Genomic DNA, 14124 nt, shown 5'->3' on the forward strand with positions numbered 1-14124 from the left:
CCAGAGATCTAGATATCTAGATAGATATTCCAGATATATCTAGGGAATGACAACCTAGAAAGCTTTGCTCTTTCAAATCATTATTTCCAAATTATTCCGAGGTATTTGCTTTTACTGCTGATGGTTCAGGGTAGAGCAGCACTGCACAGGTGCTCCTTTGGGCGCCCGACAGACTTTGACACATCCTCCCAACAAAGTGAATCCCACAACAATTGCAGACGGCTCTCTGTGCAGGATCCCCAGAGCGACCGAGGGTGTTGGGTTTGCTCAGATCAGATCTGCGCCCACAGGAACCACTTCCGCTCCCCAGACCGCAGGGCCTGCGCAGGGCAAACCACAACCTATCATTTGGTGCCTCCCAACAGGCTGCAGGAACAAATTGCCAGCTGGAGAGCTGCACTTCAGCACCAGGAGATCTCTTTCATCCTTGGCACACGAGGATTCCCCCCATCCTTGCATTTATATCCACACGACATAAATTTGCTCTCTTCTACTGCAGTCCCCCCTGGATATTTGCCAGAGCTGATGCTGCTGCCCCAGTCAGGATGGAGGCAAAATCCCTCCTTTAAGACCCCAGAGTAGCAGCTCACTTTTAGCTGAGGTCAATGCCTAAGTGAGGACATCACATAATTATAATTTTTCAAAAGTCGACACAGAGCAGAAAACCACATTATCTTCTTGCTTGTAAGCACCAGCTTTGAAGACACTTAACAGAAGAACATTACCATCATGGCTCAAACACTGTCACACGGGACCTGCTGTCACTCGGAGCAGCCTCCTCAAGAGCCAGACAGGCGCTCCCAGACACCGACCGTGTTCCTTCAGTCCTGCACAGCACACTCAGCTGCAGCCCTGCCTTGTCAGGGCTTTGTGCCTTCCAGCAGCAGGTCCTGGCCCCCCGAGGGCTGACATGTGCCTCCAGAGCATGGGGCAGGCAGGAAACCCCTCTCCTATCTGGCAGCCGCCACCAGCTCTCCCATTTCTCTCCCTCTCACTCACTTCCTATTGATTTCTCCTGTCTTACACTGCAGCTTTTTCCTATTTCCTTTCTCTGCTCGCTCGTTATGGCTTCCTCCTTTAATTCTCTTCTTTTTCACGTTTTCCATCACTTTTCTGGCAGCTTTGAACTCTCTTTTGCATCTGGGCACAGCAGAAAGGCAGCGGTGCCTCTGTGGCACGGAGCACTGAGAGGAGACACCTTGTCTGAAGTGCTGCCAAGAAGCTGCACCAACAGCCACTATCATAACAGGCTAAAAAAGACTTTAAAGCAGCCATCAGATGCTCCAGGTAAGCCTGCAGGTTGAAGCCTGTATGTTTATGGGAGTGGCGGACTCCCAGTCCTGTGCCTGTCTCACATCAGTCTGGTGCTTTATTAAACACATGGGGCTTTTCCTCCAGACTGGGAAATGCTTGCTCAGGTCAATCCAGGTCCCACCTCAGCTTTCCAGCCCCTCTCCAGCTCACTCAGGACTCAGTTAAATACTCAGAAAAGAGTATTTAATTCTTTTTAGGTTACTGATTCCACTTAGGAGGTCACCCAAGCCCTTTGTAAAACAACTGCATGTGATACCACAAACCAGGATGCACAGCGTGCAAATAAATTCAGGATCAGCTTCTCACACAAGCAAGAGTAAGTTGTGCTGCACTCACAGATTAAAATAAGGAACAGAACCTGAATAAAGTTAAGCTTTCCACCAATATCCCTGAAGATTTCCAATACGTATTTCAAGAGCTCAGGAGTAAAACCAGTTCAAGTCTTGCCCTTGCAGCCACAGCTCTTGTGCCAAGTGAGAGCAACCAAGAGCTGCCAGAACCTGGAGATTCTCTCCTAGGTTTTTAGCATCAACATTTCATCTTCTCTGTACCACCAAGAGAGGCCCTGCTGCTTAATTCACACAGTTCCGCTTTTACACAACCCTGCTCCCTGCCCATAAAAGGTTTATTTTTTGGAAGAACTGAGCCCCGAGTGCCACATCCAGAACAGCACACACTTGTGACCATGCCCCTCCTGCCAGGAACACGGCCTGGCTGCAGCAGGACATCTGACAGCATCCCAGGGACTAAAAGGACAATGAGACAGCTCACACCAGAATTATTCCAAGTACAGAAACCTGCGCTGTGATCTTTTCCACCTCAGGAAGGACTCTTCTCATCTGCCTTCCCAGCGCCAGAGCAATTCCATGGAGCGCCTTTGCCACCGAACATCCCAGCCCAGACCTTTCAGCGTTGTCAAAACAGAGCTTAAAATAGCCCCACAGGATCACATTTAAGTGTTTGCCAACAAATGTAAACAGCAATGTTTCTTATTTACCACCAGGCTCTGCAAGAAAGGGTTCCTGCCCATGGGCCTCAGAAGTCAAACAGACACAACACTGAAAATCCTCAAGGAAAGGATGCAGGGTGATAACAAAGCATCTGCCGCGTTCAGGAGACGATTTGTGAATGTCACAGGCTGAACACTGTTTGTTTGGCTTTTACTATTTATACTTATGCTTCCATTTGAAACATAAGGACACTGTTTTTTCCTGTCATTTTTAATGTATTTATTTTTACATGTTTTCTTTTCAAAGAAAAATGAGTAAACATTGCTTCTTCCTGTCTTTTTCTAAGTGTGCTGTTACTATTTTGTATGTATCCTGCCTTGTATTTTATCCCCTTTACTTAAACACTGCACATTTTACATCCCTTTTCATTTTACTAATTCCCTTGCTGCTGCTTCTCCTGTCCTTATTTTAAGCCCTCTCTTCTGATGTTGAGATATTACCAACATCCAGGCTCCTGACCCTTAGTTTGATCAAGCTGAGACATGAACTAAGACTTTCATTCTTTAAACCTAATAATTATCCAGAGCAGGGGCACAGAAAACAGCATCACCTACCTGAAAATATGCATTTAAGTCTATTTTCTCTTAGTGCTATTGACATCTCTTACACAGGAGAATCTACTTATCTCAAAGCAGATAAAATATCAGGGGGAGTGCTTAGGCAGAGGAATATCTGGAATGCGGCAAGAAGCACTTTTATAGCAACTCATCCACTAGAAACTTGAGGATAATACAAATGGGATTCATTAGTAAGTCTCCAACTGCTAATTTTCAGAGGGAAGGAAGAGGTATTCAAGGAGAAACCAAGAGGATAAAGCCTTGAGGCAAGAGGCTGAGCTTATCTCTCAAGCAGCACAGCCAACATACCTCCCTGGTGACCCAAAGGACCACCTCGAGGTGGAGTGGAGAATTCAGTCTCTAGACCAAAGCAAACACTGCTCCTCTCTGAGACACTCTGCATAACTGGAAACTACAGCACAGGGCTGGCCAGGTGGGAGTGAGAACTATAACCATCAGAGGTAAGTGGTGCTGCTCAAAACACTGCAGGGAAAATGGGAAAACAACACTTAATGTCCAAAATCCTGCTGGTTATACTCCAAAGCCTCTTGGGAAAACAGAAGCAGTCACTGAAGCCACTCAAATTCCTTAGACACAAATTCACTGGGAGACCCCACTTCAGGAAATAACCAAATAATCCTTGTGTGCAATCATGAAATATGGAAAATAACTGGTATCTGCACCACCTTCCCCACGCAAATTCATCAATACTCTGTACAGCCTTAGCATGAAACGCCAAAATCTCCAATGCCTAAATCACTCCTACAATAAATCACCACTTCTACACTAAATCACCTCTACTACAAAATCATCACTTTTAACAACATGGTCCAGACCGGTTGTGAGAGTGAACAGAAGACTCTTTGATTTCCAGCAGAAGGACTGTGGTCACCGCTGTCACCCTCCAGGACCAAGGAACTCTCCTCCCACATGGGTCACGAAGTCAAAGGACACCAGTGAACACCCACAAGTCCCACCAGTGACCTCGGCAAACTCCTGCTCCGAGGGCAAGCTGCACTTTCCTTCTCAAGCATCTCCAGCTAGGGCAGCGCGGAGTTGTTGGGGTTTTTTTGCTGCTAAATTCCCGTAGATGTGGTCCAGAATTTTTTAAATCTAAAATTGAGGGAGCCAACATCCCAGTACCCTTCCTAATCAATCCGTTCGAAATGTTAAAATGCCATTAACAGGAGTTCTGTGCGCAGGGGGAATTATACAATTGGGCTCACAGATGAAATATCATTCCTGCCTCCACCCAAATAATCACAACGCCCACAGCTCTACTCAAAACTAGAAAATCAAGCTCACCTCAGCTCCTGTCTCCAGTGAAAGCCCTAATAAACTATGCAACATGAAGTGGTAGCATTTGTGTCCCAGCCAGCAGTAAACACCCCAGACAGTCCTCTCTTCTGCCAGCCTCAAGAGCAGCAAAATAAAACATGAATTTATGCACAGACTCTGTCAACTGCTCATTTCCAAACACAGTGAAGGCACAACGATGGAAAGCCCCACTCAAAGACTATTATTCTTTTCAGTCCTTAGATGTCATGCTGCAGCCCATTTTCCATAAAGACTGGATTTTACAAACTCTACTAATTTTAAAAATGCATGATAATGACATCTAGCTACTCAGTAAGGCGTGACTTCCCATGCAGTTTTTTACCCTGCTGGAAGAAATAAAACCCTTTTTCCCACCATACAGTCAAAGAATTCCCAGTTACTACAGGGACTTCCAAAGAGCCGAAGACAGGGAAAGTGCATCTAAAGCAGATAAGAAACAATTAGAGTCTATTTTAATACCAAGTCAGGAGCAAATCACCAATTAAAACTTCTCAAGGATAATTATGTGCTGCTGTTTTCCAATCATAGCAACAGAAACTACAGCACGGTTATAAATAAAACTCATTTGCAAGCAACTGCAGAGAAGAGCCACCAGTTCCTCAGCGAGGTCCTGCGAAAGCAAGAGCCTCCTTTCTTTTATTGGCCTTTAACAAACAGAAAGAAACATAAAGCAAGTCCTGCAGCCGCGCAATTGCTCAACCCTGAAGTGTGTTTGGAACGGTGACAGGAAGAAAAATACAGTTAACTCCGAGAGCGAAAAAAATTAATGGCACACAAATGTTTCTTTAGTGTCATAACAGGATACAGCCGAGCTCGGCCCGGCCTTCAGTGGCCAAGCAGAGGCTGGAAATGGCCGAATTTCAGCCCGGCCCCAGCGTGGCCTTGGGAAGAATAAAGCCCTTATCTCACCCAGCCATGTGTGGCCGGCCACGCACGGCACAGAGCAACGCCCAGAGCTGGCCAGTGTCCGGCCAGGAGAGCTCCAGAGGCAGGGAATGTGGGCACACTCCAGCAGGAACACAAAAACTCCTCCAACAAACCCTGCGCAGCCACCCGCTACCTCTCAGCAGGTCACAGATGGGCCTCAAAGTGCACTATCCCCCCGCCAAAAACCAGCATCCAGCAGCAAAAATCCAACCGAGCACCAGCGAGTAGCCAAAAATAGATTTTTTCAGGCTAAAAGATATGGCAAATCTCACCTAAATCCAGAGCTGGATGAAGCTCAGTCAGCTGACTGATTTGAGATACCTTTAGGATAAGAAAGGTCCCCTCGATGTGCAGATTTCCTTCCACTAACGATCAAGTCAAGCCAGAAGAGCAGCTCAGGGATGTCTACCTCAAAGACTTACTAAGCTCAGCAAGACAAATGCCACCTTTGGAGGCCTCTGAACAAATACAGCATAGCTAAGAGAGGATTAAATTAAGAGGGTGTAAATGTTTACAAACAGAAAGGAGAGGAGCAATAGGGCTGGAGATGAATACGGTCCCATGGGCACCGGGACTACGAAAAAAAAGCAGCTGACAAAGTAAAAGAACATCCTGAGGGAAAGAAGGGGAAGCTGAAGTCAGTGTTTAACTCTCTTAAACCATCTCAAGCCATGCAAGGCACCACAGCTATCCTGGAGAACGTTCTGCTGCTGTGTTTCTAAGCCTCAAGGGCTACGTTAGGAGATAATTTTTTGTCTGCCTGCACCCTTTAGGTGCTCCCCGAAATGCTGATGGGGAGCAGTGTGTGCCAGGAGTTCCTCCAGGAACTCTCAACAGCCATTACACTCTCAGGAGCCTTAACATCTGTTCTGCCTTTTTTGTTTAATGCCTGGTATTCCCCCACTCCCCCCGGCACTCACTTCCCTCCAGACCGAAGGCACTTGAAGAAAAAGACACCAGAAAATGATGCTGCTTTGGGAGCTCTGATAACAAAATATGAGCATAACCATTACCAAAATTAACTGGGTTAAGGTTTAGTCCACAGAGAGAGTGAGCCCAGACACATCAGATATGAACTGGCCTGACTGTGTTTCAGCAGTGCCAGACACTAAAATCCATTCAACTTTCCTGGGAAAGAGAACGAAAATAAAAGGGGAAAAAAATAAAAAGGAGGGGACTTAATAAAAACATCGCTTATCATCCTGGCTACAGAACAGCACTAGAAATGGCCATTCATACACTCCTAATTGATATATTTTAATGGTAATCATGACATCATCAACGAATACATGAGATAAAAAACATGTCAAGGATGAGACGAGTGCAACCCTGGACAAGGGAAATGTGACAGCTGTCAAATCATTACCACCTTAAACTGAAGGGATACCAAAGGAAATATCTGCTGTCTGTAACATGCATTTAGGCAGCTCTACATATGCAAAATGCAAATATGTAAAGCTAATATGAAGAAAAATCCAGACCCAAGCTACCCTATTATATTCCTAATACCATCTGGCACAGATGCAAGCTGGGTTTTCCTGGTTTAAGGCAATTCCCATCTTGATCCCACCAAGGAAGGTGACTGACAAGCAAAAAGAGAATTGAACATGTCAGATGATTTATACCACGTAGATCTAATGACAGTGGAAGCATCAACATTATTTATATTGCACCTGCTTTACATTCCAAGCTTAAGAGCCACACTGAAAGAGGCAACACAGAGGCTGCCTGGGCCTAAAGAGAAAAGGGGAATGTACTGCAGGGACGAGGGTGATCAAAAACCATCCCCTCCAAATGCTGCGCAATGCTGGAGATAAAAAGGAATGGCAGAGATCCACATGATGGGAACAAACACCACCACCATGTCTGGGGTTCTGCTGGAAGGTTCAGCCAGGGAACAATCACAGAATCATCAGAGAATCGCGGAATGGTTTGGGCTGGGAGGGGCCTTAAAGATCATCTCACTCCCAACCCCCTGCCATGGGCAGGGACACCTTCCACTATCCCAGGTTGCTCCAACCTGGCCTTGGACACTTCCAGGGATCCAGGGGCAGCCACAGCTCCTGTGGGCAACCTGTGCCAGGGCCTCCCCACCCTCACAGGGAACAATTTTTCCCTAATATCCAATCTAACCCTAATCTCTGAGTTTGAAGCCATTCCCCCTTGTCCTGTCACTCCGGGCCTTTTAAAACAGTCTCTCTCCATCTTCCTTTTAGGCTTCTTCAGGTCCTAGCAAGCCACAATTAGGTCACTCCAAAGCTTCTCTTCTCCAGGCTGAACCATGACCATGACTTTGTCCCCCAGAGCTGGGACTGCTTCAGGCCAGAGGTGAAAAACAGAGACAAGAAGAGATCCAGATTCCCCACATTCCCCCAGCCATCACAGAAATCCACCTGCCAGGGTTGTGGAGACAGCTCCTCACCTGACATTAAAAGCCTTTTGATCCAAAACCTTAATGGAACACCAAACAGAAACATCCTCCTGACATGACTGAGAGCAAAAGGAAATGAGACATTTTTTTTGTCTTCGCTGCATTTTCAATTTGGCTGCTCCAATTCAATAATAGAAAGTATTTTGTTTTACTAACAAGTAAATTAAATTCCCTGTTCTCATGCTTTTCCTTTCCATGCATCACTCAGCTGCCTCTTGGTATGAAAATCCTGTCGTTCTTTTTGATATCATGCAACTGCCACAAGACATATGGCCCTAAGTGCGTAACAAAATCCTCACAAATCCACTGAAATGCTTTTTTACTGTCATTGCCTTGCCTGGTACAGAGAAAAACATCCTGCAACTCAAGAATCATTCATGCACTGCAAAAGAAACAATTCCGCTAGTACAAACTACACAATTAATTGCCAAGATTTAATACTCTGTGAACAGTTGTAAACACAGACTGTACACAAGTCTGAGCTGTCCCAGAGCCCTTTGGACTGTGCTGTCTGTGAGGACCTGTGGAGTCACGAAAAGGCCTGGGTTTGAGTGAGAACCACACTCAGTCTCTTTCCTGCCCACACCTGGAGCCCAAAATTGGTGAGCTCAGGCACCCAAAAGCATCATTGCTCTATCCCAGCCCCAGCTGCGCTGCTGTGCCAGAACTGCTTGGTCATGAAAGGCCAAAGTGAGGCCTTTGCCACACGCATTCAAACCTTAACCACCAGAGAAATGCGATAAAAATGCGATAAAATAAATGTTTTTTAGCGTACAGTGTCAAAAAAAGGTATCTTTTCTTCTCATAAAAAAAAAAAAATCTGAGGACTCTCATTCCACTCGTTTCAAAAGCAAGTGAAGAGGTTTCCTACTTGACTTTTTTTTGGTCATATTTTTTCCCCTTCCTCTGAAACATCCCAGCGCAAACAAGAGAACTCCAAACATAATGAAAGGCACCTGCAGAGCAGCCCAGAGGCCTGAGCAGGTATCTGAAGCCAGGTTACTGCTAAGATAGACACCAGCAGACATTCCTGCTTGTCAACTATCCCTCCTGCCCTCACCTGGAGTGACCTCTCTGCAGTACTTGACCCAAGGAGACCCAAGTGCATCCTCAACACGGTCTCTGAGTTCAGGCTTGAGCTATATCCTAAATTCTGGTGGCTTCTCCTGCTTAAACTTCTTGCAGGAACACTTGCTTTCGGTGTTCCTCACAGCACCAGCCCATTCTGGGAGCTGAATTACCACCCCTGGTTCCTACAAAGTCAGCCTGGCAGGCTTGAAAGCTGTTGGACTTGAAATACTCCGGTTTCAAAGTTAACCCAGTCACTTTGACAGTCAAGACACTCTTGGTTCCCAGAAACTCTGATTTAATCCTGCTTTTCTGATCCCGTCTGTCACTGAAGTCAGAACACAAAGTACATGAGCTCTGCGAATATCTCCCACTTCAAAAAAAGGAAAAAAATTAAGAAACCTCATTTTATACTGACCTGTCCGTGATTGTGGACTGTGTGCCACTCATTGGAGCCTTTGGCAAGAAGTCGTATTATCCAATTTACATTTTACTATTATTGCAGGAATATGAACGAGGCTTTGCCCCTCACATGCACCGAGGTTCAGGATCCAGCCTTGCTCCAGAAGAGGCATGCACAGAGGACAAACTCAGTTCAAGGGCAGGAGAAGGGAACAAAAAAAAAAAAAACAACAACCAAACCCAATCCAAAACAACTCCAAAACTCTTCTTGCAGTCACCCAGAATATCCAAACCACGGAAGTGGGGCGTGGGGGATAAAGGAAAAACTCCAACAAGAAAAAACTCAAAAAAAAAAAAAAAAAAAAAAAAAAAAAAAAAAAAAAAGCAACAAATCAAGCTCGGTGGACTCGGAGAAAAAAAAAAAAAACCTTCCCAAGAAGCGGCAGATCCTCCCCGGCACGGGCAGAGCGCGGGGGGGGGCCCGTGCCCGTCCCCGCCGGGGCTCAGGGGCTGCGGCGCTCGGGGGGCGGGCGGCGCTCCCCGCCCGCGGCCGGGCCCATCCCCGCTGCCCGCCCGCCCCGACCCCCGCCCGTGCTGCGCCCGCAGGGGGGTCGGGCAGGGCGGCCGCCTCTAGGCCCGGGGCTCCATCCCCCGCCGCTCCGCCTCTCGCTCCGGCCCGGGACCCAGCGGGGCGCTGCGGGCTGGCTGCGCTCCGCTCTCCGCTCCGCCGCGGGGCCGAGTCCCACCGCTGCCGCCGCCGGCCCCGCTGCGCTGCCCTCCCGGCCCGGTAGCGGCCCCGCTGCGCTGCTGAGAGGCGCGAGCGGCGCGTCCGGAGGAGCCTGCGCCGACACGAGCCGGGCCGGGCCGGGTTCGCCCCTCCCCGGCGCCTCCGGGGGGCTCGTACCTCCGGCCGCCCCGCCCCGCCGCCGGATCCCTCCGCCGGCTGCCCTCCTCTTCCTCCTCTTCCTCCTCCCTCTCTTTTTCCTTCTCCTCTTTCTCCTCCTTCTCCTTTTCCTCCTCCTTCTCCCCCTCCTCCTTCTCTTCCCCCACCTCCTCCTCCTCCCTCGCAGCCCTTCCCCCGGTCCCTGCCGAGGCCTTTCCCCTTCGGGAAGCCTTTTCCAGACCCGCGGGGTGTTTCCTTCTCTTGCCGTCTCCGCTCGGTCGCAGCCGCTCCTCTCTCACCGTGTGTCCCTGCCGAAGAGCTTTCCCTCACCCTGTATCCCTAACCCGAAGGGGTTTCCCTTTTTCCCGTCTCCATTCCCCATCCCCAGCCATCCATCGCCCGGCTTTGCCGTGTCGCCAGCGATGTGGCGCTCCCTGCATCTCCATGGAAAATGTGACACCGACGAAACTTACAGCAGAAACAAAATAAATAAACGGCGAATTAAAAGATTAGAAGTGCCAGGAGCTGTGCAGCGCCGGAGCCTCAGGCAGTCCCCGGCTGCGCTGTTTGCTCCCAGGCCTTTCCTGGCTCTCTTGTCCAGTCTCGCGTTCCCTGCATCTCCCACACACGTTTCGTCAGGAATTTTTCTCACAGGTTAAGGTCAACACAAATCCAAGAACTGATCCCTCCCTGCACATACGTTCTGGAAACACTGAGACCAAGGGTCTGCTCCTGCTCCCCTTCAAAACCTCTGGTATGAAAAGATGAGCAACACAGGGTATTTGGGCATTTAAATTTCAGCAGGTGTGGATTTCCCTCTCCTCAGCTGCAGCCTCAACACAGACACATCCTTGCTGTAACTCCCTGCCACTTATGCCACGTACAACACAGTCTAAGAGAGAAATGCCTGTCTCGAATCTACACAGAATCCCAGAATGGTTTGGGTTGGAAGGGACCTTAAAGATGATTTTGTTCCAACCTCTGTCATGGGCAGGGACACCTTCCACTATCCCAGGTTGCTCCAACCTGGCCTTGGACACTTCCAGGGATCCAGGGGCAGCCACAGCTGCTCTGGGCACCCTGTGCCAGGGCCTCAGCACCTTCACAAAGAATAATTATTTCCTAATATCTCACCTAAACCTACTCTCTGTCAGTGCGAAGCCATTCCCCCTTGTCCTGGCACTACAAGCAACTTGTTCCCAACACCTGGAAGTAACATACCTGTCTTAGAACTTCAGGAAACTTCCATGCTACTGCTCCAGAAATTAAAGCTCGTGAGCAGCACAGATGTGGAATGAAGAGCAGGATGTCTCCACTGCCAGTAATTCCTGCCCCCTCTGCACAAAGGAACTTGTGGAACATCACTCTTCCCTACCGAATGCCAGCAGACTAAAATAACCTTATTAGCTAATCCAAATCATCTAGGACACCATGCTTCTTCCCTTTAATTAATCTTGCCGGGATGTAATTCAAAGCTGGGACACTGGACTTGGAAAGAGGCTGGAAAACAGGCTCTGGAAACTCGGGAGCAGATGCCTCGCTCGGCACACAGGACCATACCTTGCCTGAAGCTACATCCAGGCCGCTGCCGCTCTGGAACACGGAGCTTTTTCCTGCTTGGAGCGAAGCGAGCGTGGATCAGGAAGCCAGCAGACTGTCTGAGAGTCTGAAGAATTTGTTGTTTTGGTGAAGTTCAGAGCAAAGAGGGGAAGCGTGGGATGAAATCATTTTCTACATGATACTTCACATATATACGCGGGACACTTATACTTCCTTTTTTGGTTTCCTTTTGGGGAAAATAGAGGCTTGGGAGGAAAAAAAAAAGTGTGGGAGTGCAAGACAAGCAGCCACGTCTGCCTCTCCTTCTGCAGCTGTGTGCAATACAGTCATCAGTGGTGATGAAGTGACTGGATGCCTCCATATAGCTATATTTATTTATTATATATCTCTTTATTGCATCTTCTGTGCAATAAATCCCTCCCTGCTTTTAACTTTGGGAACATCGAGTACTGTGCCTGGAGAGGGGAAAGCTCCTGGGAGATCTGATTCATGGCAGGCCCAGTATTTGCATATTAGGCCTCAATGCTTTTTTATTACTTTAATTATATTTTATTGTGCATGACAACATAACGAGAACAATTAGCTGGAGGAAATCCTAAGACATAGATTCTGAAACTGTGACTGCTTCTCTTTTCTGCAAATGCTGATTTTTTTTTTTGGTGGGAGCTGACTGCATACTTAGATTAAGACAGATGCCTGTTTATGATAATTCTGGTTTACAACCTGAAATATGGGGTGGGGAAATCAATACGCAATTATATTGTGCCAATTAAAATAGATTTTTTTTTTTTGTAGCTCTGAAATTGTTACTTCACCTGAATTTACACACAGAACCATCCCATGGTGTGGGGGGTTGGAGCAAGATGACCTTTAAGGTCCTTTCCAACCCAAACCTAATTTCTCTAATTAACCTCATCAATCTGTTTTTCAGTCCAGAGCACAGCTAAGCAGGACCCTGAAGTGGAGAAGGTTAATTCCTATGGAGTAAAACTTATTATTTTGCCTTAAAATAAAGGTCAAATCCTTGGCGGTGCCTTATAGGGGCTCCTGTAAAATCAAATTCATAGAGGAAGTGTTTATCGAGGATCCTTTGGCCAAATCCCCCTTTCCCAGGCTCGCACCGAGGAGCTGTTGCCATCTGCTGGGAAAGCCTCGAATGGCTCCTCTAACCTGAGCTCCCGGCCAGGTAAAAGGTGAGGAATTTGGAAAAAGGAGCATTTCCAAGCGCTTTAGGATCGTGGAGCTCTGGAATGCTCCGAGGGGGTTTGCACCGCTGTGGACTCAGCATAAACAGAGATAAAAATCAGCAAAAGGTGATGCTTAAGATTTTAAGTGTGGATAAATTTCAGAAGAATTTCAGTTTGTGTTTGAGATGGGATAATCAGCTGAGTTTTACTGAGCTCCACCACAAAAATCAAGTGCATACAGACTCTTTTGCTCCTAAAAAGTGATCAATTTAAAGCCAGTGATAAAATGCCCCGGTATTTTGAACTGTTGTTTACACTCACCATAAAATGCTCAGCCAGCTCCTGGTTTTCTGCTGCTTTTGGAAGCCAACAGCCAAACCTTTACACCTTGCACAGCTGGAGGGGAAAAGCACAGGAGAAACGATTCCAAGTTCATTTCCCAAAGGCACCTAGAAATTTGAGACTCCTGAAAAACAGAGAGGACCTAATCCCAGAAAACACAAACAAATTTGTGCTGTGCTCCACATTTCTGTGCAATTTCAAAGCCTTTTTGCATCTCACACCTTAAAAATGGGCACCAGATTCTCTCCCTACCACTTGTCCTGCACCCTGGAAATGCACCCAGGGTTGGTCTGTGCTTTTAGGCCACTTGTGACACAATGCTTTGCTGATTTTGAGACACAGAGAGCCTAATCTATCAGAGCTTCTACACTGACAGCTTATTACAGTCCTTAAACCTGGATAATCCACGAGGCAGTCAGCATTTTTATAGCACTAAGCTTTCTTTCCATATCAGCAGAATTAAAGCAGCAACCTTTGTAAGGACAGATGAAGCTGCTGGACATTGTGCCCTGAATTTCCTTCTCTTTCTCCATCCTCTGATTAAAGAGAGGTACTTGTCACCAGGGTAAAATCTGAAGAAATGGAGAACAGAATTTCTCTTCACATTTGAGGATTGTGGCACTGAACACATCTTTCTTAACCTTCTGACACAACACAACACGAGCACTGCTGAAAAGCTGCCGTTACTGCTTTACAAAAGCTTTCTCCGTGTACCTCAAGCTGTTCTAGTCCTTCTTAAAATAATTTTCTAAAGATCCCTTATATTGCCAACTTACCCGCTGCCAGACTGCCCCTGGAACTTGAGGCAGACAGGGCATTGATTTCTTCGGACATGGCAGACCCTGTGGTATCGATGTAATAGCATTTCAAAGACTTAAAATGCTGCTTTCACATCAGTGCCTGGACTATTGCTGCAAGGGAATAAAGCCTTGACTATTAAAAAATTGCAATTTTTTCAAGTACAAATAAGGAGTTCAGCTCCAAAGAGAGGGCAGACGACTAAAAGAGGAGGTTAATTTTACAAAGCTCGACTGCAGGGCCAGCAGGAGAAGCAAAAGACAGGCAGCAGGGTTGCCTATAAAGAAATAATAGGATGATAAAAAAT

At 47.2% G+C, this 14124-nt stretch overlaps 1 protein-coding gene across 2 annotated transcripts in view; it reads right to left on the minus strand.

Moving 5' to 3' along the window:
* ARHGEF12 (Rho guanine nucleotide exchange factor 12) overlaps positions 1-9417 on the minus strand; it is a 69897-nt gene extending 60480 nt beyond the window's left edge. For both annotated transcript variants that reach the window (XM_048328623.1, XM_048328622.1), the window contains exon 1: positions 9064-9417. In XM_048328623.1, coding sequence (XP_048184580.1) covers positions 9064-9095 — 32 coding nt within the window. In that variant the 5' untranslated portion in view covers positions 9096-9417. The remainder of the gene's footprint in view (positions 1-9063) is intronic.
* Positions 9418-14124: the final 4707 nt, after the last annotated feature.

The sequence above is a fragment of the Corvus hawaiiensis genome, chromosome 25 (assembly GCF_020740725.1).
Source record: "Corvus hawaiiensis isolate bCorHaw1 chromosome 25, bCorHaw1.pri.cur, whole genome shotgun sequence".
Lineage (NCBI taxonomy): Eukaryota > Metazoa > Chordata > Aves > Passeriformes > Corvidae > Corvus > Corvus hawaiiensis.